General features: G+C 46.4%; 1 protein-coding gene across 4 annotated transcripts in view; it reads left to right on the top strand.

Annotated features, from left to right (window-relative positions):
- LOC144155958 (uncharacterized) overlaps nt 1–25,614 on the top strand; it is a 53,139-nt gene extending 27,525 nt beyond the window's left edge. For all 4 annotated transcript variants that reach the window (XM_077687687.1, XM_077687688.1, XM_077687686.1 and 1 more), the window contains exons 5-10: nt 248–505; nt 2,605–2,760; nt 15,712–15,858; nt 17,019–17,143; nt 19,656–20,993; nt 24,685–25,614. In XM_077687687.1, coding sequence (XP_077543813.1) covers nt 248–505; nt 2,605–2,760; nt 15,712–15,858; nt 17,019–17,143; nt 19,656–20,993; nt 24,685–24,930 — 2,270 coding nt within the window. In that variant the 3' untranslated portion in view covers nt 24,931–25,614. The remainder of the gene's footprint in view (nt 1–247; nt 506–2,604; nt 2,761–15,711; nt 15,859–17,018; nt 17,144–19,655; nt 20,994–24,684) is intronic.
- The last annotated feature ends 1,532 nt before the right edge of the window (nt 25,615–27,146 follow it).

Consider the following 27,146-nt stretch of genomic DNA (forward strand, 5'->3'; position numbering starts at 1 on the left):
TGGGTGTTGCCGAGGGGTGCGTGTCATATAAAAGGCACGTTACCCGTGTGGTTACTGCAGAATTAAAAGAGCGCTACACACGTGATAACAGTGCAACAGCTGCCTGGTTGCATTGGTGCAACCTGCCTGGTGCAACACTGCCTGGTGCAAGCAGGCAGGTGGTGCAAGCTGCCTGGTGCAACACTGGTTTACCAGTGTTGAGTGGTAAATGCCTGACACAGTGGCCTTCTCCTGTCTGCTCTTTTAGGGACGGTCTGCCTAAACCGGCCCCTGATCACCATCCTGGAGCAACTTGGTGTTCCTGGGCACGTGTTTGTGAATCTCCAGCAGAGCATGGTACTAGAGCTTGTTGGTGCCTTGGTGTGCGAGCGCACGGCACTGCGAGTGCTGACCAGCTACGTGGAGGCGCCGTTCTTCTTTGCGGAGCTCCAGCGGCAGGGTCTCTACCTCACGCAGCATCCCTTTGTCCGCCTCTTGCTCTGCACCATCTACAAGAACGCCATGGGTGAGCACGGGAGAAAAGTAGATCCCAAACAGTGATCAGGGCGTTGGGTAACTCAAGCTATCGTAGCTTTGCCACTGCTATTTGTTCATTCTTTGTCTGAAGTGGTTGTTACTTTTTATTTCTGCGCGGATGCGAGTATGTAGAGTAGCTGACCGACCGATCTGCAGACTCGCCCGTAGCTATGTTTTCTTGCGTCTGGTATCCACTGGCTGCACATTTAGCGTCAAGGTCTTCTGACGAGGACGTTTTACTTTTTTCGCATTTGCTACTAACGCTGTTGCCCATGCAATTCTCGCTTGCGTGCACGCATCACGGGGGGCACGAAGCAGAGTTCTGCGCTCCTTGGAACGAGATGGCAGCACGTAGGTTGGTTAGGATGGTAACTGAGTTGGCACGGCTGTTGGAAGCACCAACTCGCGTTTCATTCCTATCCTGTAATCATCGGCGCTGAAGTGAAGTGAACACACAATGGTCCTGGAGCTTGGGTGACACTGGCTGCCCTTGTCACTCCCTTGTCAGGAAATGTTCTGCGTCCAGGCATTCAAGAGGTTTTCTTTGGATGGCAGCTCATGGTAGCACAGTTCTGGGTTTCGTGAGGCATTCGACTTAAAAAGGGGCATGCAACAATTTTTAGGCATTGAATGAAGTGCAATTCACCCACAGATTAGTAAACCTAACAACAGTCCCGAAAAAAAAAAAAAAAAATCATGCCCCGTCTGTTGATGACTGGGGTTGAACGCGAAGCTTTCTCACACCGCCCAGGCACAGGGCTCCATCCTAGGAGACCCCCAGATCTTAAAGAAACCCTGCAACACTCTCTGAGCAGTGCAAATAAACCTGCACAATGTTTAGATTACACTGCCAGGAATACCTGAGCCAAATATTACACGTGCACGTGAAACGGTGAGCATGCAAATCGCTGTGAAAGACGCGGAAAAACCAACCGCGCTTTCTTCTATTTTCCTCATTGTGCACCACTGGCTCTGCCTAAATTACGTCATTTGTGCGGTGGCTGTCCTGTTGGCTGTCGCTGGTCAACTCCACGGCTTATTTCTCGCATTTCCTGTGACGATCTGCTGTCGCCGGCGCTGCGCACCAACCTCTCCTATGCCTGAACCTGTATGATCATCATCAGAGAAAGTTGGCTTTCCTGCAGTGCGTTTTCATTTATGGACATCATCAGTGAGAAGCTGAAAGCTTCGCTTTAAAAATCGGTGTTTCATGCTGACCAGACGATGTTGGGGTATAAGTGTCGCAGTGTAGAAAAGATACCACCTTTGCACAAGGTGGTTAAAGCAGGCCCGAGGCACTTTCTTTGCCGATAAGAAGCGCCCCCACCTCCCATTGCGGCTGGTGAGCCAACTTCCCATTTCACACGAGTTCTTTTATTTGCGGGACAACTGCTGGGGTGTTACTATGGCCTTTAGATGCTAGCATTAGGATGAGCTTGCTCCGTTTTTGTTCTTCCTGTGCGCTTCTTGGCAGAAATGCTTGTTGAGTGTTTTGTTTGGTCTCCATTGATGTGCTGTCTGTCGACTTCTCTTTCGGTTACTGGCACGAGTGTTGGGCTAATCGCTTATTCCTTCTGTTGCTGTGGTCGTGGGGCCATGCGGTGAGTTTGGGGCTGTTGCTTGCCCATAGAGTTACGGAGTAGCTTTGTGACCAGTAAAGCATTGAAGGACTCTGCCAACATATTAGATTCCATGCTTGATAGTGTAACAAGCTTCAGAAGCCTTGCTAGTGAGTTAGTCATGGTGTCTGGGTAAAATTTCAGAAGAATTAAATAAAGGGTTGGGGCGGTGTGTTTCACTCTGTGCTGCTAAATACTTTCATGTAGCCTTGGCTGTTATGTTGTGATTTGTCTCCCCTCGACCGTATTTTAATGGATCTGCTTGTTTGCTGCTCTTCCTAATGAGTAACTGTTTGTTTGCATGGCACAAAAAATTGGTGGGTAGAGGTACATTCTTGTTGTTTGCTGTGGGGGAAATATGTGTTCAACTTCCAGCAGCTGATAAGTTGCCAATAACTCTGCTGTACAGGTGGTGCAGCACAGCGCAAAGCCTTTCCATTGGTTGCACAGAGCGAGCGTTTCTTTGCAGATGGTCTGCGAACCAAGAGCCGCATTGCAGTGCCTGCCTCCGCTGGCCGCAACATGTTGGGTGTCTTGGATGAGACTGGGAAGCTTCGCTATACGGAGGTCTTTGTTCAGTACACCGAACTTGGTACCGAGGATCGACGAACTCATATCTACACAGGTAAGGGACTTGTGGGGCACATCGCGATTCAGCTTTGTTTTCAAAAAGCCTGTGCAGCCTTTAGCTTTGCCTCGACCAGTAGAGTACAGTCGAACCTAGTTATAACCAAGTACAGTCGAACCCCGCTACAACGAACGCCGCTTCAACGAAATTTCCGCTTCAACGAAATATTTCCAATTCCCCGTCAGCCAGCCATAGAAGTCCATGCAACACAGTCCTCGCCACAACGAACCATTTGTCAGGCTTGCTTTCGCTTCAACGAAATTTTCAATGATTTGGGTTGGGTTTGAACAATTATTTTACAATAAAATAAGCATAGCGCCAGCTTTATGTAACTTTTTATACATTCAGGACGCTTAGTTTCACCGAAAACATGCGCGGTGCGGCCACACCGCCACAAAAAAAAAAAAAAAAAAAAACTCATAGGCGGACGCCATTGTTTGATGGTGATAACGATGTGGCTGGCCGTCTTTACATGAGGCGCAGGCCCGGTTCACCAAGCCGGAGCTACAGCCAATCCGTATCCAGTTGAAATCGCACAAATGTGCTCCGCTGCTGGCGCGGCGCCGTCATGTATGCGTTGTGAGCAGCTGTCCTTGCCGTTTTCCGTCTACCATTCTTCATAGCCAAGAGCAAAAAATCATGTTTGCGTGCTTGGTCTTGAAGCCAAGTCATCCTATCCAGAGGTCGGCAAACTCACTCATGAGTCCACTCACTCAGACTCATTTGGACTCAAACTCACGCGTGAGTTTGAGTTTGAGTGAGCGCGAGGCTAGTGTGGCATGGTGAGTTTGAGCTTGAGTGAGTTTGAGCCGAGTGATCACGACTGAGTTTGAGTCCGATTGAGTTTGAGTCCATTTTGAGTTCTGAGTACATTTTGAGTTTGAGTCCATTTTGAGTTCTGAGTACATTTTGAGTTTGAGTCCATTATGAGTTCTGAGTACATTTTGAGTTTGAGTCCATTTTGAGTTCTGAGTACATTTTGAGTTTGAGTCCATTTTGAGTTCTGAGTACATTTTGAGTTTGAGTCCATTTTGAGTTCTGAGTACAATTTGAGTTTGAGTCCATTTTGAGTTCTGAGTACATTTTGAGTTTGAGTCCATTTTGAGTTCTGAGTACACTTTGAGTTTGAGTCCACTTTGAGTTCTGAGTACATTTTGAGTTTGAGTCCATTTTGAGTTTGAGTTCATTTTGAGTTCTGAGTACAATTTGAGTTTGAGCTCATTTTGAGTTCTGAGTACATTTTGAGTTTGAGTCCATTTTGAGTTTGAGTCCATTTTGAGTTCTGAGTACATTTTGAGTTTGAGTCCATTTTGAGTTCTGAGTACATTTTGAGTTTGAGCACATTTTGAGTTTGATTACATATTGAGTTTTGAGTACATTTTGAGTTCTGAGTAAATAGGAGTTTTAAGTCCATTTGGAGTTTGAGTACATATGAGTAGCCTAGCAGGCAGCTATGGTTGGCTGTTAAGTTTCATGCGTCACTGTGGGCTCGGAATTCAAGTTACCTGCGGGTATGGCACCAATCGCGATCTGCATGATCGGTTGGGAGGGAGGTGGTGTCTGATTTTTTTTAGTTTCTTGTTGAATTTTTATGGCCATAAGCACTTGCTGTATACCTAATTTTCGCGGCTGGGCGCGTGAGTGATAATTGACTGGTGAGGTCATAAAAAAGGGTTGTCTTAACTTTTCCTCCTGACGGATCCACTAAGAGCGTGGGAAAGGGTGGTGGGAAAGCACACGGCGGCGCTGGCGTGCTGGTTGTTCGCCTGCTACTGTTAACGGCTTGATATACTAGGGGTCACACAGGAAGAGGTGAGAGCCGGGGGAAAATCGGGGCGGGGGCTGTCCTTTCTACTGTTTCAAATGAATTAGCTGAATTGACTGGGCAGCGCCCCTTAAGACAGAATAATGACCACATTAGATTGGGTGAAAAGTGAAACTGATGAGGCTAAGGCGTGTAAGGTATCAAATGAAAGGTCCGTATTAACGGAATCACGCGGGGTAAATAAAAAAAATGCTTCCTGATTGTAGTCATCAGGCAGTCATAATGAGTCATAGATTGGGTTAAAATTCAAAATGACGCTGCGAGGGCATGTGGGGAATCAAATTCAAGGTCTCGGTGTGGGGAATCATTCGGGACGAACATGAGATATGGATATATCATGACGTAGTCATGGTAAATCAAAGATTCGGTTATAATTCAGGTTCATGACGCTAGGGCGTATCAAATTAAAGGTCTCGATGAGGGTAATCACGTGCTTCCTAATTATTATCATGACATAGTCAAAATAGGTCATAAATTAGGTTAAAATTCACAATGATGCCACTGGGTGTCCGGGGTATCAAATTGAAGGTTCCGATAAGGAAAATCACGTGGGACAAAAATGTGGTAGGGCTATATCATGAGATAGTCATGGTTAGTCATTGATTGGTTTAACGTTCAAATTGATTCCGCTAGGATGTGATGGGTATCAAATCAATGGTCTTGATGAGCCGAATCACGTGGGAGAAATACAAAAATGCTTCCTGGTTATAACCCTTAGATTGTCATGGCGAGTCTTATATTGGGGTAAAATTCGAAGTGACCCCGCTAGGGAGTGTAGGGTATCAAATTTACGGTCTTGAAGAGGGGAATCACGTGGTACAAATAAAAAAAAGGCTTCGTAGTTCGAATCATGAGATGGTCATTATGAGTCATAGATGGGGATTAAATTCAAGGTGAGGCCGCTGAAGCATGTGGGGCGTCAAATTGAAGGTTCCAGTTAGGGGAATCATGTCGGACACCTAAATAATGCGTCCTGGTTACAGTCATGAGTCATGGTTAGTTTGACTGGTATGAATTCCATATGACCCTGCTAGGGTGTGTGGGGTATCAAATTAAAGGTCTCGTCGAGGGGGTCACGTGGGACAAATATGAAAATGCTTTCTGGTTATAATTATGAGGATATCGCAAAAGGTACACACACTCTCACTCTCACTCACACTCACACTCACACTCACACTCTCACTCTCACTCACACTCACACTCTCACTCACACTCTCACTCTCACTCACACTCACACTCTCACTCACACTCACACTCTCTCACACTCTCACTCTCACACTCACTCTCTCACTCTCTCACACTCACACTCTCACTCACACTCACACTCTCACTCTCACACTCACACTCACTCTCACACTCACACTCACACTCACACTCTCACTCACACTCACACTCTCACTCTCACTCACACTCACACTCACACTCTCACTCTCACTCACACTCACACTCTCACTCACACTCACACTCTCACTCACACTCTCACTCACACTCACACTCTCACACTCACACTCTCACTCACACTCACTCACACTCACACTCACACTCTCACTCTCACACTCACTCTCACACTCACACTCATACTCACTCCCACTCCCACTCCCACTCTCACACTCTCAATCTCACACTCTCAAACTCTCACTCTCACTCTCTGACTGTCTCAATCTCTGTGAGGCCATGTGAGTTCTGAATTCATTTTGGGTTCTCAGCCCATTTTGAGTTCTGAGTTCATTTTGAGTTTTGAGTACATTTTGAGTTTTGAGTCCATTTTGAGTTTGAGTACATTTTGAGTTTTGAGTACATTTTGAGTTTTGAGTACATTTTGAGTTTGAGTACATTTTGAGGTTTGAGTACATTTTGAGTATTGAGTTCACTTTGAGTTTGAGTGCATTTTGAGTTTTGAGTCCATTTTGAGTTTTGAGTTCATTTTGAGTTTGAGTACATTTTGAGTTTTGAGTCCATTTTGAGTTTGAGTTCACTTTGAGTTTGAGTACATTTTGAGTTTTGAGTCCATTTTGAGTTTTGAGTTCATTTTGAGTTTGAGTACATTTTGAGTTTTGAGTCCATTTTGAGTTTGAGTACACTTTGAGTTTGAGTACATTTTGAGTTTTGAGTACATTTTGAGTTTTGAGTCCAAATTGAGTTTGAGTACATTTTGAGTTTGAGTACATTTTGAGTTTTGATTACATTTTGAGTTTGAGTACATTTTGAGTTCTGAGTACATTTTGAGTTTTGAGTCCAAGTGAGTTCTGAGTTTTGAGCTCAATGTGAGTTTGAGTTTGAGTGAGCGCAGATGTGCTGCTCAGAATTGAGTCTGAGTTTGAGTGAGTGGTGATTCGAAAAAAAAATTGTGAGTGAGTTTGAGTGAGCCGCGCCAACTGTGCCGAGGTATGATCCTATCTTAGTCATGAGCGCGCAGTTTTGTTAAATGCAAGCGCGCGCGTCTAACCTGTCAAGGTCAGCAGCTGCCGCGCTGTGTCAGATGATAAGATAACGGCACTGCTCCTGCTACAAGTGAGAGAGGGGCTTCCAACGGCCTAGCAGCTATCTACAAGTAATCAGCTCGGTGGACACGCCTTGTTGTACAGCAATACGTTTTGCGCCTGCATTTCTTCACCCCACTCCGCAACGCGTTCTTCGCGTGCAGTGAAAGAACAGATAACCATTGGTATCTTTGTTATCCGAATAAACATGACGTTATTGCGCGTCACTCCTTTTTCTAAACATTGTATTATGCTGCCAATGATGCGGAAGCATACGGGGCTATTTTTCTGGCCTTTCCGTGGTGTGTTGCGGCAGATTTCGCCTCAACGAATTTTCGCTTCAACGAAATTTTTCGCACGTCCCGTCAATTTCGTTGTAGCGGGATTCGACTGTAGTATCGGAACAGTAGTTTGCTTCGTTATATCCGATATTCGTTGTAACAGGTAAAGCTAAAAATCGGTTCAAACCAGTCGGTAATCTGGCTCCCGCAAAAATTCTTAATACAAAAATGCATTATTTTAATCTTCGCACCTACTATAAACAAGGTAACCCTTATCTTTCTCCTTGTGGCATCTCAAGCTCAATGTACCAGAATATGAAACGGGAAATTACAACAGAACAAAGTTTGTTTGACCAAACAGGCCTGAGTTCCTATTTTTTCGAGGAAGCATGTGATCTTTGCCTGGTGGCTATTCACAGCACTGAGCATGATGAAGTTTTCCGCTATGTTTAAGAACAAAGGGGCCTTGTCTACTTCTGTAGTTTCGGAAGCCGGGAGTTTTTCCCAGTAGCTTCTCATCCTACAGGTCAAAAATTTCTTCGTTATATCCGATAGTGCGCGAGGCTCTCACAGTTTCACTTTCGTCATAAAAGAATAAGTGTCATTAAAATGCATGACCAACCAAAGTTCGTATTTAGTTCGCTATACCTGATAATTCGCTATATCAGTGTTTGTTATAACGAGCTTCAACTGTATTAGGTTGCATCCAGGCAGGGTGCTCTCCAGTGCCAGATCAGGCAGGAAGCATGAATTTATGGTGTGTAGTGATTTGCAGCATCATCTTACCCCCCCCTCCCCCCCATAAAAAAAACTTCAGTAATGGCTGTTTTTAAAAACGCCTGCTGCTTTTTTTGGTCATTTGTATGCGTAGAAGGTGCAGTAGTAGTAGTAGAAGAACATAACTTTAATGAGCCATAAAGTAGGAGTAGTACCCTAGTCCGGGAATCCAAGTGGTGACTGAGCAACAGATGCCCTAGATACCAGTAGTTGCTGGATGTACAGGTAGTCATTGGTAATCAGGTTCTTCCACAGCTCAGGGAGGGGTAGTGGGAAAGGAAAGGGTGGGTGGTCGGGGTTATGTGCACACTCTAATAAAAGGTGGGCTATTGTGCCAGGCTTACAGCAAAAAGTGCATTAGGTGGGAGATGAGTGGGAAACATGGTGTAAGCGAATTGGATGAACGAAGGTATTCGTTTGGATTTGACAAAGAGTTGTTTCTTCTCATTTGGACAGCTTGGAGTGAGGTTGAGGGAAATATTGTCTGTCGAGTTGATAATACTGTGTAATGTCCTGAAATGGGACCAATAGCGTGGACTCCGCTTGTTCTTCTGGGGCCTGGGAGGAGAGTGCGCAGGCTTGCTGATGGGCAAAATTATTGCCTGGCAAAATTATTGCCCGTCAATGTACAGTGGGCGGGTGTCCAGACGAGGGTGACATTTCTTTGTGGCTGATGTTTCGAGAGGAGGTGGAAAGTTGGTGGGGACACCCTTCCTGCCAAGAAGCTCCGACAGGCTGCTTGGGAGCAAGTTAAGATGACTGATATCTTGGTGTGAATGAGTGTGAGTGCAATAGCCAGTTCCTCAGCAATCTGCAGGGATATTGCATTTTGAAGCACAGGTTATAAGGGCTGATTTGGGTGTGGCGGTTGCAACTTTGCTGCCCGCCTAAATACGAGCTAGCATTTGTATATGCGGCGTCCGGACATGTCCGGACATGTTCTTTGGTATTGGGTGAGCCTTGGGGAGGACAAGAAGAGCAGCAGGAGATGCTGGGTGTGCGAGTCATAGCTGCTTGAGTAAACCAAGGCCTGTAGAAGTATAGAGCAACATAGGTAACTCTAGAGATAAGAAGTGCTCGAAACAGTCTTATTATATCTTGTTCTTTCAGGCCCTGATGGCGGTTACAGATGCGTTGGAGCATATGCGTGACTTGAATGAATGTCTTGGATAGTTTGGATAAGGTCAGATCTTTCCGTATATTTGCTTGTACGGTGAGACAAAGAATTTTGATTAAAGTCTTCTGGGCTTGATGTTCTGGCCGTCCAAATGTAAGCAGATGGGCTCAATGTTTAGAGCTGGTGGGTGCTTTCACACAATTGTTAGTTCTGATTTCTGAGGTGTGCTATAAAGACCCACTGATGATGCATAAGACTTCGCAATGTCTGTGGCTTCTTGGAGAGCATCTTGTATGTTTCCTAGAGAGTCAGTATCTATCCATATGGTGATGTGGTCTGCATATAGAGCATGGTGGACCTTGGAGTTGTTTGGGCAAGTCGAGTAAGGCCAGATTGAAGAGAAGGGGACACAATACGGAACCTTTAGGCGTGCCTGCCTCGATCACAAGGAATAGATCCGATGTAAGATCGCCAACTTTGAGGATAGCCTGGCGTTGGGTTAGAAAATCTGAAATGTAGGAGTAGACATAATGACCACATCCAGTCTAATTGAGCCAGAAGAGAATAGCTGAATGTAAAATTTTATCAAAGGTGCTTTTTAGGTAAAATGCTACGATGGCCCTCGGAGAGTGACGGGTAGCCAGCGCTAAGACTTCTTCCTTCAAACGGAGGATGGGTACTGATGTGTTTCCAGAACCCGTACATGGTATCGAGGAATACCTAGGCCCCTGTCCTCAAAAAATGGTTGAAGACGTCTCAGTATAAGTCATTCTACCAGCTTACTCACACAAGATATGAGGGCTATCAGGCCCAAGTTGTCCAGATGAGGTGACGTCTTAGGCTTAGGTATGAAATGTATCTCCGTGGTTTTCCCTTGGAGAGGAAGGCGACCAGAGGCCCAGTTGTTATTAATGCGGTGAAGTAGATGATCCAGAGAGTTGCCGTCCAGGTTTGCCAGAAGCCTGTAAGTTACTTGGTCTGGTCCGGGAGCGCTATTCTTATTGCATTCTGATAGAACTGATTCCAATTTGTAAATGTGAAAGTCCCTGTCAAGTAAATCATTCGGTAGGCCTGGGTATGGGAGTGGAGAAAAGTGCTTGCTGGTGTTGAGGTATTGATCTGTTAAAGTTTGTGGAAGGGCCTTTGAGATACCTTGAAACAAATATATGGTTCGAATAATGCTGTGTTGGGATTCACTCTTGCTAGATAGGGGGTGGATCAGATGTCTGGGTAAGTGTCAAGTTTTACGTGTGGTTAGTGTCCCATGGAGACTCGCATGGCTGAAGCCAATTCTCTTTCGATAGTTGCTTGGCAATTCAGTGGCGGTTTGATTTAGTGTGTAAATTTTATGACGAAGTCGTCTATTGTGGCATTGGCATTTCCATTGCTTGTTAAGGCTCCGTAGGGCTTTCCAAATGTGGAGGAGTTTGGGGCTGACGAGGGGTGTTTGATAGGACGTGGCGATATTTTTGGTGTGCACTCGTACTGTTTGGATGAGGTCGTCAATCCAGGTGCTAAGGGGTTGAGTGGTATCAATGGAGCCGGAGAAGTAGCCTTTCGGAAGACGTCCTAATTAGTGTTTCGGCCCACACCTGTTTTGACGTAACGCTTATTCTGGATGGTGAGTTGAATAATGTCGTGATCAGAGCCCAAATTTTCATCAGTTGAAGTCCAGATGACATTCATATTCCCGGCTAAAAAAGAAAAGTCGAGAGTTGTGTTCCTGGCAGTACTTGTGCCTGTACAGGTGGGTGATTCCAGGTGGTAGAGCAAGATAGGTTGGAAATCCTCTGGAGCCTGGGCCAGCAGGGTGCCTCTTTTTGTTTTGTACGTATAACCCCACTGTGGGAAGGCAGCGTTGAAGTCACCCACTATGATCAACAGTCTGCCATTCACAAGGAGATTTGCATCTCTTATGGTGGCTGAGATATCAACTGTCTTTTGAGAAGGGCGACAATAAACAAAAGGCTAGATTTTGATTTAGTCGAAGGAGAGAGGAGCTCTATGAGAACGTGATTGCACCCCCTTTGCAGAGTGATGTGATGAATTGCTGAGGTGGTTTTATGCACCAGAATAAGTGTAGGGAATGTGTCGATGGAGTCGTAAGGGATGTAGCCTGGTAGTTTGACAGATGAGTTAGCCTCCTGCAAAGTGACAACCGCATATTTTGGGTCGAGTGTTAATTAATTGAATTAAAGGGACACTGAAGTGATTTCTAAACATTGCGGGATTACTAGCGCAAATTGTAGTCTGGAGTCTCTAGGCCATGTTTTGACCACTCTCGCTGCGCTTATGCGACTTTATTCAGTAGAGAAATCAATTAAAAAATGCTGTTATCCTCTCTGCATCCTTCCTTGCTGATTTCCTATGATGTTTCTTATGTCGTAAGAACAAGATGGTTTGGCTTGACTGCGCTACTGCGCGGCTCGCCGACCATCCGACAGAATCAGTTGGCCCAGCATTTAGTCAGCCGGCCGCTGGCGGGTCGTCGCAATTCGTTCTCTCAGTTGAAACTAAGTCATGACACGCTTGTACCTGAAAAAAATGGGTCTTTAGTTTGTTAGTTTGTATACTGTATCAGGCTTTAAGAGCAGGTCGCTCCACACAAGCACACATGCGACGCTTCGCTGACTGGTACGCTAGTATGTAGAAAAATCTAAGGCCAATTGAAGGCGGGAATCAGCAAAGTTAATATAGGTACTACGGAATTAAAATCAACCGAAACTTTTATCGTACAGTGTAAAACCAAGGTGCGGGAAGCATTTTGTGCGCTGGGTGAACTAGCACAGCTGTCAGCAGCACAACCACACATCTGCAAACGCTTTTCTGCCTAAGGAATGCAGTCGGTAGAGATGAGATATTTGTAAAAATTTGGGGTACGCTTTCTGCACGAGCACTATTCAAGAAAAGTCATGTACGCTACTTGGAATGCTAAAAATAAATAAAAATGTAAACAGGCTATACAACATCTACTTTATATTTCTCTTCCCGGCACCACTGGCTCATGGCCGAGTAGTGTGGAGCGCCAGGTAATCGTTTCGCAATGCGCAAGTTCAAATCCCTGATAATGCATGTTTCTTTTTTTTTTTTTTTTTTTTTAAGTTGATTTATTTGTTTTTGGGCAATGCTTTTTATACTTAATTCACCATTTTTGCACTGTACGTTCATTGCTCCACCAGTGAGTTCGCAGAACACGTGCAGACTGACGCTGAAGTGCTGGCGAGTAATCGCTGGCATGGTGTTGCCATAAGCCCCAACTGCTTGCGGGCACAGTCCCGAATTGGCCAACCCTTGGCCTGGTGCGAACACGCCTCTTACAATACAGGCACAAGCCAGGCAAGCTCGTATATCATTCAAACAGGACAATGTTTGAATATCCATTTGCGCGAACATTGATTGGCTGCATTGATTCCCGAGCTTGATCTTGATTGCTGCCTCCTCCGGCTTCTACCTGCCATCGTGGCATGTCTGAAACTTCTTCTCCCACCCCTGCCTGGCATTGCTGACGGGTCCCTCTGCCACAGCTTGTTGTCTGGTCTCGAATGGACTCCGCCCGTCGCTGTTGCTGCTGCTGCCTCTGCCTGATGATGTAAGGTGTCAGGTATCGTTCTGGGCAACCTTTGGCACCTGTGATGTGATCTCCCCCCACGCAGAGTGCGCTTGGCCATGCAGGGGTGGTCTGGGGCCGGGTCTTGTAAGCCGCACCCATGGTAAGCTCGTATTCCCGGCTCTGGAAACGCAGTGCTACGGTGACCAACTTCGTAGCATATCTCGCAGACGGCCACGGTCTTCTTGTACAAGGTGCACGGATACGCTGCTCCATACAGCCAGACGTAGTGCAGCACTTTGGGCCCCGAGAATGTTAAAAGGATGGTTGTCGAGTCATTTCCAATTTGTCTCGCTGTGTAGATTTCAAATCCATCCTCAAGTATATTCTCCTTGATATCATGGATAGTCAGATGCTTTGGCATGCCTTGATTCACTCCGTTCACAGCATGGTCGGGTGCTAGCCCGTTCAATTCCACAGGATGTTCTGTTCCTTCAATTGTGATTTTGGTCACTTGGAACAACTTCTCCGCCCTCTTCTTTGGCTGGAGTACTGACGGTTGCTGTGTTTTGGTTCTGGTCAATCCCTAGTCTGAAGTTTGCCTGCCACCGCGTTGTGTTGGTGGCCTGTAGCAGAGCCAGCGACAATTCCACAGTGCGAGCTTGCCCACGTTGAGTCCTTTTCGTGGCTGCTGAACTATTTTGTCCAGCGCATGTGAATGTCCATTTAGGCCCAAGTTTATTCATTAAAGTTGGCCAACTACTATCAAAGTGAAGAATTAACAGGTTTCTAGTACGAGATTTTAGGGGGAACAGGCCCGTGCAATGTGCATCGAGGCCGATTCAGTTGTGTCGAATATTGGTTGAGGGAATGACTGCAAAGACACTCCATCATTAAGCCTTCAAAGTATGTAAGCATGAAGGTGGAACAAGCCAACGCAGGCATGTTATACACGCTGTGGGTCAGCCGACTTGATCGTGCATTGTAAGAGTGCATGTGTTATTACCTCCTTTCTCTGGCGAGTGCTTCTTTCATTCTGTTGTTGAAAAATGTTCATGTGGGCAATACTGGTAGATGTCCTAGTGGCGATTGGTAAAGTTGGCTAGTGCAAGTGGTTGGTTTGTCATACAGGGCAGCCAACTCTCACAGGATCTAAAAATAATTTTCTGCTCTTGTATAAAGGGTCAGACCTGTAAAAAAAGATACTGTTGAACGTCGTCATAAGGGGCATGGATGTAAGAGACAATTGGGTATAAGAGACGCTATTCACCCACATGGATGTCCGCCGTATCTTTCTCATTAAATTGACCCCTTTTATAACAGACATGGGATGTAGAAGATAGTTGGTTATAAAGGACACGTTATCCTTAAAGTTTGGTCAACAAGCTCGCTTCTAACAGACATGTTAACTTTAGATGTGGTGCCACCAATCACTAACCACAGTTGTGTCCATTGTGGAATCAAAGGGGAAGACAGATGCCCGCAGTCGCTATTTATTATAACTTCAGCTAACACGCAGTGGTTCAGTCAGCTATGAAATGACGACAAGAAACCCTGCTAATGGAAATTCAACGTACAGAAGTGGTTAAAGCTTACCACCATGCGTAGAGTGTGACTGTGCATGCGGGCTTCTGAGCAAGCCAAGAATACCGGGAGTGCGCAGTAGGCTCTCCCAATCGCATAGCTCCCAATCAAGATGCATCGCAGATGTTGAGTCCTGCAAGCATGATGAATAGCCTGAGCACACAGTGATAAAAGCAGTTCGCTCTGGCTATTCATCAGGCTTGTGAACTCGACATCTATGATTCATCTTCCGCAAACAGTGAAAGAAGAGAAAGCTTGTAGAAGCTGCTATAAAAAACAGTGTGAATACAGTCATGAAGCAAACTAAGATTCAGAACTATTTCATAAATTATGGCGGCAAAACATAGACTTGAATAAACCTTTTGGGACATGCTGTAGCGTTCTTTTAAGTTTATTTTAGTCATACTGTGCCCGCATTGAACTAGGGGCTGATCGGTTGGTGAAAACATGGTTCCGTGCTTATAAGAGACCTCTCATATAAGAGACAGAGACTGCTCCTCTGTACATGTCTTTTATAAGGGGGTTCAACTGTAATATCATGGAAGAAGCTTCGACCCAAACTGACCAAACCCCACAACAATTGGGTCTTGTGCTGGCTGTTATACCACACCGCTGCCTCATTTGCTTCTGGTTTATCATGATGCAATAAGCAGCAAGCCATGTAGCAAATTGGGCATATGTGTTCACTTTTACATGATGTGAAAGGTGGGATAACAAAGCCAAGAATTACACAGGTAAAATGCCCGTCCTGTGTAATTCTTTGTTGCGTTGGCCCACTGCACCGTAATATGAATGAGCAGCCTGCTGTTTGTGTCATCGAAATGGTTAGAGGGAAGTGAGGGAGGGAGCTGGGGTCTCTTGTTGGCTTCTGAGCTGTTAAGGGGTATTTGTAGTCCAAATAAATGCTTGGATAGCTCGAGAGGGGTCAGGCTTCCAGCTCCGGTCAGCTAACTAGCTGTCGTCAGTGTCCCTTTAGGCAGGCGACAGCAGCGTCGCCACAACATGCGAGCTGTGGGGCAATGTTGCACGGTATCCTTGCCGTTCCCTTAGAACTCTGTGATGCATGCCACTGACTTGCTAATTGATAATGTAGCGGCACTACATAACACCTGACATGGTGCAGTTCGTAGCACACTGCCACAGAGTGCACTCTGGCAGCGTTCACTTTCATGCACCATTTAGTGGTCGCATTTAGTCAGTTGCCCGTCTTGGTTTGTTTAATTCAGCACCTGTGCGGCTTAATAAGCACAAAATAAAAATAATGCGAAGTACAGTACTTCCCACATTCTGTGAAAGGGTTAGAGATTAATGCTCCTGCCAATTGCCCTTTCGGACAGGCACGGTGGTCGTGACGAAATGCCCTTGCCTTCACCCCGGCGATGTGCGGCTGTTTCAAGCTGTTGACGTGCCCGAGCTGCGCCACATCAAGGACTGCATTGTCTTTCCAGCAACAGGACCGAGGCCACACCCTGATGAGATGGCTGGTATGTGGAAAAAATTAAGCTTACTACGCTTGGTTCGTTCATCTGGAGGTAATGAAGTCGACATTCGTTTTGTGTCTGTTTTCCTGTATCCATTTTTTTAATTCTTTCTTGGTTTTTTTTCCCTCTCTCATTCATTGATTGCACTTAAGTGGGACATAGTGGGACAAGGTGTTGCAACTTCCAGAAATCTTTTTAGAGCAGACCAAGACCAAGACAACTAACTGGTGTTCCCTTCGACTTTGCGTATTTAAAAATAAAATGCTTAAGGGCACACCCGTTGTTGATGAGAAACAAAACAGGCATGCACCTTATGAGCAAACTATGCAAGCAAACCGTGTGAGCCACGCCTGAATAAAAACCAAATTCTGAGAAGAAGCTGAGAACCGGTGGCAAGAAAACTGATTGAAGCCTTCTACATTTGAAAAAATGGCACACAATGTGTCGCTGAATTGTCCATATCTTTGTATGGAAGTTAATATGAATTTTTAAACGAGTCAATGATGTGATGATAAAGATGGCTACATTTGTGTGCATTTGCTAGAAAAAGTATATAGTGATGTACGTTTTTTCAATGAACTAGTTGTGAGTCTGCACTCGTCCTTGGGCATGGTTTGACATTTAATAAGATAGCTGGGCTCTGGCGAAGCAGCTGCCTGGCAGCCACTTTTGTAGCGGCAACTACCGCATCTACAAACGCACCACCGCCGGCGCGAATTCGCAGTGAACTGTATGGTGAATGCACTGAGGGCAGAGTGCAAAAGTTTGTCAAGCAGTAGCTCGTTTATCGTGCCGAGAGCGCACAGTGACTGCACACATTTTCTGATGGCATTAACCCATACTCTTTGCGACTGTCCCTCTCACCACACCCCGCCACCCACCTCCCTGAAGACGAATGAGCGACTGGAGGCTTTCACTTTCTCTTTGTCAACCAGGGGTCGGCAACCTGCGGCCTGCGGGGCAGTATTATGTGGCCCCTGGCACGACATCAACTCCCCCACCTCAAATGGGGTTAGAAACAAAGGAAGAGCGTTTCCAGTTGGCATTGCCCTCCATCTTCCAGTTTTGTACATTATTGTCAAATGGAAATGGCTGCAGTGTTTAAATAGGCAATAGGATGACAAGAAAGCACTGATTTTTCATTTTGCCTACTGCACTGATAGGTTCTGACTTGGATGGCGATGAATATGTGGTGATATGGCTCAAGGACCTTTTCTTCCCTGGGCCTAACCGTCCGCCAATGACGTTCATGGACCATACTGCAACAAGCTATTTGGATGACAACCTGGTATGTCGACAAAATTTTAGCTTGGAAGAAGGCTGAAAGCATGTATTTGTGCAGCAGTGTCGTGGTGTGCCCAAGTAATATGGTGCACCATATTGACTGCGACGTGGTGCTGAAGGTTACTGTAGTGCCTTGAGAAGGTGCAGGTCTTGCCTCCGATACCTCATTTAGAGAGGCACACCATGCATCACCAGATGATGTGACAAACACAACTCTAATTTTCAGTGTAAGGCTGTCAGGTTTGCAGACTACTCTATGTGTCGTGCAGTACATGCGGTGTTCAGGTTTGAGGTTAAACTTTGCAGGAACTCGTTCCGCAAATCTTTGCTGGAAGTACTGATGTACTATTGCCTTATCATACTTAGTTATCATCCGTTCGTCTTTCAATAGCTTCTTAGTGAGCTTGACCAAACGCTTCTTTGCTTCAGCTTCATTGGCAGCTAATTGGAGGTTTTCCCACTTTCAGGGAAGTTCTGTTTTGTATCATTTTCTTTGTTTTGTTGGGTGACTAGTTTAATAGTGCTCGTACGTGAGCTCCCAGAACGATCCGAATTCTGCAGACAGGCTGTGCATCTCTCAAAACACGTGGGTCCAAAGAACAGTAGCATTTGAACAGCAAACAGATGAGCTGCCAAGGGGTAGAGGTTCGCACCTGCCACGCGTTGGTATAGACCGCCTTTAGTTATTCAAACCAGATGGCCCTCCAAACCTGTCATGTTCCGCATAGCGAATCGCCTGCATGGCCTCATGCCATGGCCACTGCTGAAAGGGGCAACTTCCTTCGCTTGGGGTGGCATGTTTCCCCGCAGGGCATTTTCAGTGACCACCAGCTTGAAAACGAGGGGATGGAGATTTTGGCACGCTGGCTTCATCTCTATGGCCTTGGGCCAACACGAGCCTTGTGCTCCTGTAATGCCGTCGCTCGCAAGGGGTCAGCACCTTCTAGATTATAAAGTCTGCTGTAGCCTGCATCAGCTCCCCATTTCTTCTCTTCAAATGGAGGGGAACAGTAGTCCCATTTTAGTAATGTTCCTGTTTTTATATCTAAGACAGCAAGAACAGTAAACCTGTTAAAGGTCATACTTGGATAGTTCCATGAAGCGCCTAATTCTTCATAAGAAGACGCAGACATTGCAGGTCACATGCATTGTTTATTATTACATGCTGGTAGGGTTGCCACTTGCCTGGTTTTTTGACTGGCCCGACCGTTTTTCTGACAGTGGCCCGGTTGCCAATCTGTACCTAAAACCGGCCATCGTGCCGCAATTATTTTTTTGTGTGTTTATTATAAGCGTCAATTAAGCAACAACGACGAGAAATATGTGTCGACAAGCTGCGCAAAAACATGCAAGCAGAGAAATTTCGTGGGCGAGCGCGCTGCCTAAAATGGAGGGGCACCAAGGAAAGGAACAACACAACGAAATGCCGCCGGAGTTCACATGCAAAGAGCTTTTAATGGACCAAGTATGTGTGCCTACTTTTTAGTGCAGCACATTCAAAGCAATGACTAAAACCTCAGTTGCTTTCAGTCCAAACATTACGTTGATTGGTCTCTTGGAAAATGCTACGATAAACAGCATTGCATGTTCGAAAAACTTGGCACTTTTTTCAACGCAAATTCAACATTCCGTATACCACGCCCCCCTCCCCTTCCCCGAAGGACCTTTTTCTCTTTTTTGCTCTTTTTTTTCTTTTCTTTTCTTTTTTTCTTTTTCTTGGGGAAAGTGGCATCCCAACGTGCTGGTGCAAATCATAGTAAATTGCTACATTACAAATGGTAGTCTCCATTCATTTATTTTGTAAATATGAAAAGTTTAAAAAAAAAACAATTTTCTAATCATTCTGCTTTAGGCATAGACATTTGCAGTGCAAATGTTAAAATTCATGCATCACTCAAACCTAGTAGGGGAATACATATTGTGAAAAGGAACGATGCCAAAATGCCAGAGGATCATTATCAATTTTAGATCGTGCCTGTGAGGTTCTGTAAGTGAGGTTCGATTTGCCTTCTCCACAGTGACCCACATGCTGATAGTCCTTCCTAAAACTAAGCATAGAGTATAAATGTTGACGGTGCTGGCACACAGCAGAAGAGTGATGGATATTGCTTGTACTAAAAGTAAATACATGCACTTAATTACATTATGCTCAGCCGCCAAATTAGAGAAAAGTTTCCCCACATAAAGCTTAACAGAGTGGGAGCATGTTTACACCTCTACTTGTTGCATACCTTTAGTACAAAAATAGTACAAAGTTTATGCAGGATTTTAGCCAACCCTAGTACCAATCAGGGAATCACGTAAAAGAAATTTTAAGTCTCAATATTTGTGCTGGCTATTCCAGCAATATCGATATTCTAATGTGCCCACCGAATTGTATAATCCAGGCTGTCTATCATTGAGTAGGCGGTCAGGGCACTCTACTGCAGCAATGTCTTGTTGCCGTTGGCTGCTTGTCTTGCGACTTGTTGGACCTGGTACAGCAACAGTGCCTTCTTTCACCCTGTGTGCTCTAGGAGGAGGCCATGATCCAGTTCATCTGCAACTACATCAAAAACGACGCCATTGGAGTCATGTCCAGTGCCCATTTGGCGTGGGCCGACCAGCTTCCGGACGGCATCTTCTCCCAGTGCTGCCTCGGGCTTGCGGACAAGATCTCAATGTGCCTTGACTTCGCCAAAACCGGAGCACCCTCCCGCCTCGAAAAGAAAGAGAGGCCCCGAGTCTTCCCTGACTTCATGGAGAAGGGCAGCCACAAGAACACGTACCAGTCCAAACGGATCTTGGGCCAACTGTACCGCCTTCTCCGGTCGCTGGAAGCTGTGGTCAGTACAGACTTTCGCAGCCACCTTGCTGACAGTGACTGCCAGTCTGCACTGTTTGAGTTTGCTGGCTGGGAAGAGCACAGAGATGCTGCGGAACAGTCACTGAATTACTACGCATCCGAAGTGGGGCGAATCTTGAACCAGTACGGAATCAAGAGCGAGGGGGAAGTTGTCACTGGCCTCGTGAACAAGGTCTCGGACGTCAATAAAAGCAGAAAGGACAAGACCAATGTCGAGACGTTGGTGACAAAGCAGTATCAGCATCTAGTCAAAATGATTCGCCAGCGATTCTTCGACAATGTAAGCGCAGCTTGCGAGGCAAGGGGCATCTCCACAGAAGATGGTCGAAAGATGGTTCTCTTGCAAATGATGTCTGCATGGTACATGGTAGCCTACAATAGTGGCATGTGTGGACAACAGCACAGCTTCAGCTTTCCTTGGGCTATGGCTGACATCTTGCTAGTGCTTGTCAGAGCCCTCTCTCAGGGACTGGAAGTTTCACAGTCACTACAAAATTTCTTGGTTGTCAAGATCAATGATGCGCTCGCCAAAGAGATGGAAGATATGCCTGTCGAAAACAAAGCGCATGAGGTGATCACCAAGTGGGCTATCAAGGATGAGCTGGTTAAAGACTCAAAATCCAAGTCCTGCTCTATTTGCAAGACCTGCTTGACACAAATCTTTCAGCTCTTTGTTGAAAACAGCCGAAATGGGGAACGGTTGTTTATGAAGAATGGAGGCTTGGAATTGGCGGGAAGCGACCAAGACAGGAACGGAGAGTTGTCAACCACGGCTGGTGACCTGGTGGTGGGATTTCTGAAGCACGTGTGCAGCGCAGCAGTGCAGTTCCCCCCTTGCGGCCGGTGTAAGTGGTCTGCCTCCATGACTCGCACCATCACCATGGCCGCGGTGAGGACGTACAGCTTGCTTGCCATCACCAGGGACCTCTGCCACATTGGATTGCCTTGCGAGCCCAGACTCCACGAGCCTGTGCAGCTGGTGCAAGAAGGAAACCCTGTCCGCATTGAGGTGTGTGTTGTTTTCGAACTCTGTCTGGAAATAGGGGGGGGGGGGGGGGATTTTTTAAAGGTAGCTTCTCTAGCCTGACTAAAGGCAGGTACTCAGCTGTGGGTGTTTTGGCTACCCTTGCAGATTCTGGTGAAAGGGCATTAACATAGCTGAGTACTAGGTGGATGGAGCACTTCTTTCACAACTGTTGGCTCTGACAAAAAAAGACGGGGGAAATCGATTTCTGGCATATTGGTTTCTTCACAGGTTGGAGGGCACGCATGCACATGTGTTTAATGCATGTGCTCCGTTTTTGTTGACGTTATCTCTTTGCACAGCCTCTGCAGGTTGTTGAAGAACCAACGTATGGGTGCGTGCTGTGGGAACAAATCAGAATAACTGTGGGTACTTGTCGGCACTGTACTCTGGTTAAGAACGGCGGCTAGCTCGTGTATGGTATCACTCCGCCTAAGCGATGGACCCAGATGTCAACAGGCGCACGCATCTTGAAAGGAGATTGCTGTGAATGCGTAATCTCGTCTGCCTTTTCTCGCATAGTTTGTTTGTCGTCGCTGCAGTAATTTATAAGTATTTAAAGTCCGAAAAATCACGGAAACAGCTCGTGTTATGTTCAAAATATTCCCAGTAATGCACTGCTTGTGCCGCATGGAGTAACATCCAGCTGCGGTGATGAAGCACAGCGGCATCTTCCGTTGCCGTTCTTAAATTATAGCCCCTGTATAGCCCTTGTACAAGTATAGCCCTTGTCCTACACAAAGAAAAAGAATGTGCGGGAACATCCTGATTACGACTTTGCTGGCTCAAGAATGTCGTCATGGACTCAGAATAATATTGACACGAGACACCGACAAGGTCGACTAACAAACTGTGTGGTTATGAAAGGATTTGCCGCAGTTCACACAAAAGGGAATTCTGCGACGTGTTCGAGCAGAAGAAGGGGATGAGGGGTGCTAGCAGCACCCAGCCTCTTGTCTTGCAAATACGGCAAATACATTTTTCTACATCGTCCTCACCTCATAACAATTGTTGAGCTCCCATGTGAATAGCACTGCATTTGAGCAAAGGTTGCAAACTTGAGTTCTGTGAAGCATGAGGGTTCTTTGGACTGAATTTCGCACATTCGTAACATTGCAAATGCGTGCACTAAGTTATCAGCGTAATATTGTGCTCAGGATGCCTTGGTCCCAGCGACTGAATCCCAGATACTTGGTATGCCACGGTATTCAATGGTGAGAAATGACATAACTTCCAATATTTGACTACCTCGACATCATCTGCACCTGCAGCCAGTACCTGCATACACCAAAATGCTGTTTTAAATGCAGAGCATTTCTTAGCCTCGCCTCTTCCTGCATCGGACGGTGTCCACAGCTCCGCGTCCGCAGCAGGTGCGCCTCTCCTCCTTCCCTCCTCTCTCTCAACAGCAGCTGGCGCGCGCATGTGGTCGTAGTCAGCCCGTTCGCTCCGTCGCGGTCTCGGCGTAACAGGTGCGTGATAGCAGCGCGGTGGGGCGTGGAAGGGCGCGCGCTGCTTGCGCATGCGCGTTCTCCCCCCCGTACTGCTCTCCCTCTACTGCGCGCGCGGCAAATATAAAGCGGCTAGCGGTCGCTCGTGCTTCAGTCACTGCGTTGCTCCTTCCTTCCTTGGTTGACGCTCGCTCCCACGTTTACTCGTGTCTGCTACTCCAGCATCACGGAAGAAGCGATGGAAGCAACACTGCCTTCAACCAGTACTGAGGCCCCAATGCTCTGCATTTACTCGTGTTCCCCTCGCGGGAAGGCGCGGGAATTTTTTTTGTTTGTTTGCTTGTTTGTTTGTTTTGTTGTTCATTATGGTGAACATAGCTCTTTGTTGAAAACAGCCGAAATGGGGAACGGTTGTTTATGAAGAATGGAGGCTTGGAATTGGTGGGAAGTGACCAAGACAGGAACGGAGAGTTGTCAACCACGGCTGGTGACCTGGTGGTGGGATTTCTGAAGCACGTGTGCAGCGCAGCACTGGAGTTCCCACCTTGTGGCCGGTGCAAGTGGTCTGCCTCCATGACATGAAGAGCTCAGGCTGCGAACAAGATGTCGCTGTGCCTTGACTTCGCCAAAACCGGAGCACCTTCCCGCCTCGAAAAGAAAGAGAAGCCCCAAGTCTTCCCTGACTTCATGGAGAAGGGCAGCCACAAGAACATGTACCAGTCCAAACGGATCTTGGGACAACTGTACCGCCTTCTCCGGTCACTGGAAGCTGTGGTCAGTACAGACTTTCGCAGCCACCTTGCTGACAGTGACTGCCAGTCTGCACTGTTTGAGTTTGCTGGCTGGGAAGAGCACAGAGATGCTTTGGAATGGCCACTTGAAGTATTGTTCTTGGATCCAGTGGAATCTCATTGATACAATTCCGCATGATACGTTTTTCGGCCTAATACGTTTGTCTTTTCATTCCCGTCTAACATTCCTTAGAAGTAATGCATTTTTGTGTGTTTGATATGATAACATTTTTGCTGAAAATCGGATAATACAACCACGAAGATGGATCTTGACCGACATTTCTGGAAATCTTACGTTTATTCTTCGGTACACTAGCTCAAACTGCATTCCAACAAGCTAAGATATGCACGTTGCATAAACGCCGAGGCTGCGGCAGTGCAATTTTTCGGCACAAACATCGCTGCCAGGCGTGGCCACTCTATCCAATTATGATAATATGTCAGGTGATGCACCGTGCCATCTAGCAAAACTAATCGTAATCAAGAGTAAAGGTGCGCAATGCTCTTGGTAGGCATGACTTCCCTTTCCAACTTCTCATCATGCTCCGTACCGTACTTCCTGCGCTGTTTTTTGCTCTCTTTCTGCCTTGTTGCTGTGTTCGGTGGTGCTGCTGTGGTTCTGAGGCTATTTTTTTATTCTGCTCTGGCTTCCTTGTTGGTGTGCGTGTTGGTGCTGCTAGGCTTGTGATAACGTCAAGGAAATGCAAGGTGTTCAGTTTGAAAGAAAAAGTGGAAAGTGTACGCAATTTCGATGAAAAACCAAAGAGGAAGCATGTGGACTTGGCATGTGAACGCAGTTTGCCAGTGTCAATGCTTAACGCTATTGTCGGTTAGCAAGGGAAACTTCGAAAGAAGCTGCAAGTTTCCGGCCCCGGTGTGAAACAAGCATGAGGTGCAAAGCATGAGCAAATGGAAAACATCCTGCCTACATGGCTCAAAAAAGTTAGAACGGCAGGAGTGAATGTCGACGAGTCAGTCCTGCGTGAAAATGGTGACAACATCGTGCTCTCGCATTGGAAACCTCCGAGCGTCCGGCAACAGTCTTCGCCAATTTAAGGCACGACATGGATTGTCGTATGAAACAGTGTCCGGCAAAGCAAAAAATACCGGCAGCTTCTTTTTTTTACGTTTCAGAAGAATTTACTGCTGAACGTTGAAAAGAAATAAGTGCAGCACAAATTGACCAGCTATGTCAGTGTTGCTCAATAACAGTGAGTTGCTGACAGAGTATCATATTTTCCTCCTTTTTTTTAGCCTATTTGGATAATACAATTTTCGCATAATACATTTTATTTTCCGGTTCCCGTGAAAACGTATCAGTGAGATTTCACTGTAATTGCATAGCCACATGTCAGCAGTTGCTGCAGATTGTGCCATGTTGGGTTGTTGTCCGTGATTTTTTTGTTTTGTTTTGTTTTGTTTTTTGTGGCACAGGTGGAGCACAAAGAATTCATAGCGCTGCTGCAGCACAGCCCAGAAGAAGTGGAGCAGCTCCTGTGCGACTGGACAGGACTGCAGGAGGTTCACATCCGAGGTGATGCTACTCCCCGGAGCCGCTACTTGATGGTGTCTGCCGTTGGACGGGATTGGCAGCGCTGGTTCCTGGAGGAGCTGGTGCTTCAGCCCTGGCTGGCAGACGCTGTGCTCCAGAGGGACCTGGGGCCCTTTCTGGGGAAATGACTGCACCCCCCCCCCCCCTTTCCCCCCGTGGGTGGCACATCAAGGATGGCTGATCTGGGCTACCAAGTTCGCGCTGATCACAATCACCTACTAGTACAGACCGAGCTGGCGTGACTGACTGTCAGAGTTCACAGCGAAGTCCATTTTTTGCGGACATATTCCAGTCGGGCTTCAAGTGCACTCGACTGTAGTTGCGTCAGAGAATGATGACTTTGCAGGATGTTGGAACCGGGAAACAAGACCTAATGCCATTTGGCAGTGGTAGTAGTATTGTGATACTGCGTGGCATTTTCGTTGAAACACGTAGGATTTTCCTTGTGCAATACGTTTTCACCGCTAGACAATAGCATGTTCCTGGTGTGATCTGATCTACCTGGAGAATTCATTCAACACAGGACAGCAGTGAATGCTGGCCATTTTTATTCAGGGCATTTTTGTGCCGGCTCGTTACATAGGGTATGAAGCCAGGACCATTTTGAGCCTGGGGCATCTGGTACCAGCCGTTCACTGGCAGTATTACCTGGGTGAACCCTGTTGCACCTGACCTTGTTTCAGTCCAAGGCTTGCTTGACCTACCTGTCACAGCCTTGTTAAATGGCAGCACATGATCGCATTTTTTGCCAAAACTTGTGATTGACAGCTCTTATATGACTTGTTTCTGACAATAAACAAATGGATTCCTTCTGTCGGGGTAATACCTAAAGACTGACTTGTTTTTCTGCAAGAGCATAAAAACAAGCGGAAATACCCGGTGTCACCAGTTTTGACCCTGTTAAAGTGAGCAATACCCCTGCTACACCGGCGTCTCAAATGCCATTCAGAGTCCGCGGTGCTGCACTACGATTTTGGTGGCAGTTGAAAGCTTTAAGAATCATTCGTCGTGCTGCAGGGGCGCTGCTGCCATCGAGTTCTGTTTTCATACAATAATGCAACAATCAAATTTAGGTGCAGTCTTTGCGAGTAAAATGATATCAGATTATGAATAACGCAGGGCTTGACACACTTTTTGCTTAATTCTGAATTGCAATCAAGGTTGTTTTATACTTCTGGGTGCATGTTTTGTGTTGTCTGGCCACACTGGTTTGTTGCTTGCTCGCATTGGTACTGAAAGTATGGAATTATTACATCTTGATATTAGGACTTAAGTGAATGAAAAGTAAACAAAGTCCCACAATTAAAATTTTCTTTTTCGTTTTAAGTACGCCAACAATATATTTGTTAGTGCTGACTTGAAATGCTGTGCGTGAGAGTGCAAGAAATGGCATTCGAGGTCCCAAATGTCTCTCGGGCTGCCCATTTGGCTCGAATGTCATTTTGGCTGAATGCCATTCCAAAAGCACTGGAGCAGCACAACATTTGTGCTTCAGTCAAATGGCATTCGGTTCGAAGGCATTCGAGGCGCCAGTGTAGCAGGGGTATAAGTTGCAATCAGCGGCCAAGCGTTTGCTCCAGACCACAGGGCAGAAATACATGTAGGAGGGGAAACGGCCTATGGCAGCTGGCGTAGGTGGGCAACCAGATAATGTCACAATGAAACAATGAAAACCAACGCGGCCTACAAAACTTCGCAGCTGTGATGGCAAAGGAGAGGATAGCGACAACGGATGGATGAAATGATAGCAGCCACAGTTCATCCCGTAGCTGCACAGTGAAATGCCAATCACAGCGGCCATAGAGTTTCTTGTCCTGCGAGAGATGCTGCTAGCCTAACCAAGACGAAGCGCTTGTGACGTTATCTGGCTGCACTAGGAAGCGTTGTTTCCCCTCCTGTTTTGTTCTTGCTGCTGGCTCCCAACACGTTCCCCAACCCTGTAGCCTACGGCAGATGTTACCCAGGACTGTATACAGCAGAGTGCAATACTCGTAGAGGCGGAGCGGACGTCGAGCACATGGTTTGGTCGTGCCTTCTGGAAAGCAGGCAGGTTAAGCAGAAAGGATGCCCTTTATTAGACGTCAGATCCGCGGAGCAGTGGGAGACCATGCTGCTTAGCTCCGATCCAAAAGCGCAAGCCCAAGTCATCGGCATGGCTGAAGACACCACCGGGGTCTGAGGGTTCCTGGCTGCCACCTAAAGGGGAGAGGAAGACCAAAGAGGATCTACAACCTCTTCCTTTCCCTTTGTCCTATCCCAGGCACCCAGTAATTTTCTTCTCTCTCTCTTATCTAAGTCATGGCCCATCTCTGATGGAGCACAGCACAGGATTTACCAGCAAGCT

This window comes from Haemaphysalis longicornis, unplaced genomic scaffold, assembly GCF_048455015.1.
Source record: "Haemaphysalis longicornis isolate Haplotype H1 unplaced genomic scaffold, Haemaphysalis longicornis Haplotype H1 scaffold_1, whole genome shotgun sequence".
Classification (NCBI taxonomy): Eukaryota; Metazoa; Arthropoda; class Arachnida; order Ixodida; family Ixodidae; genus Haemaphysalis; species Haemaphysalis longicornis.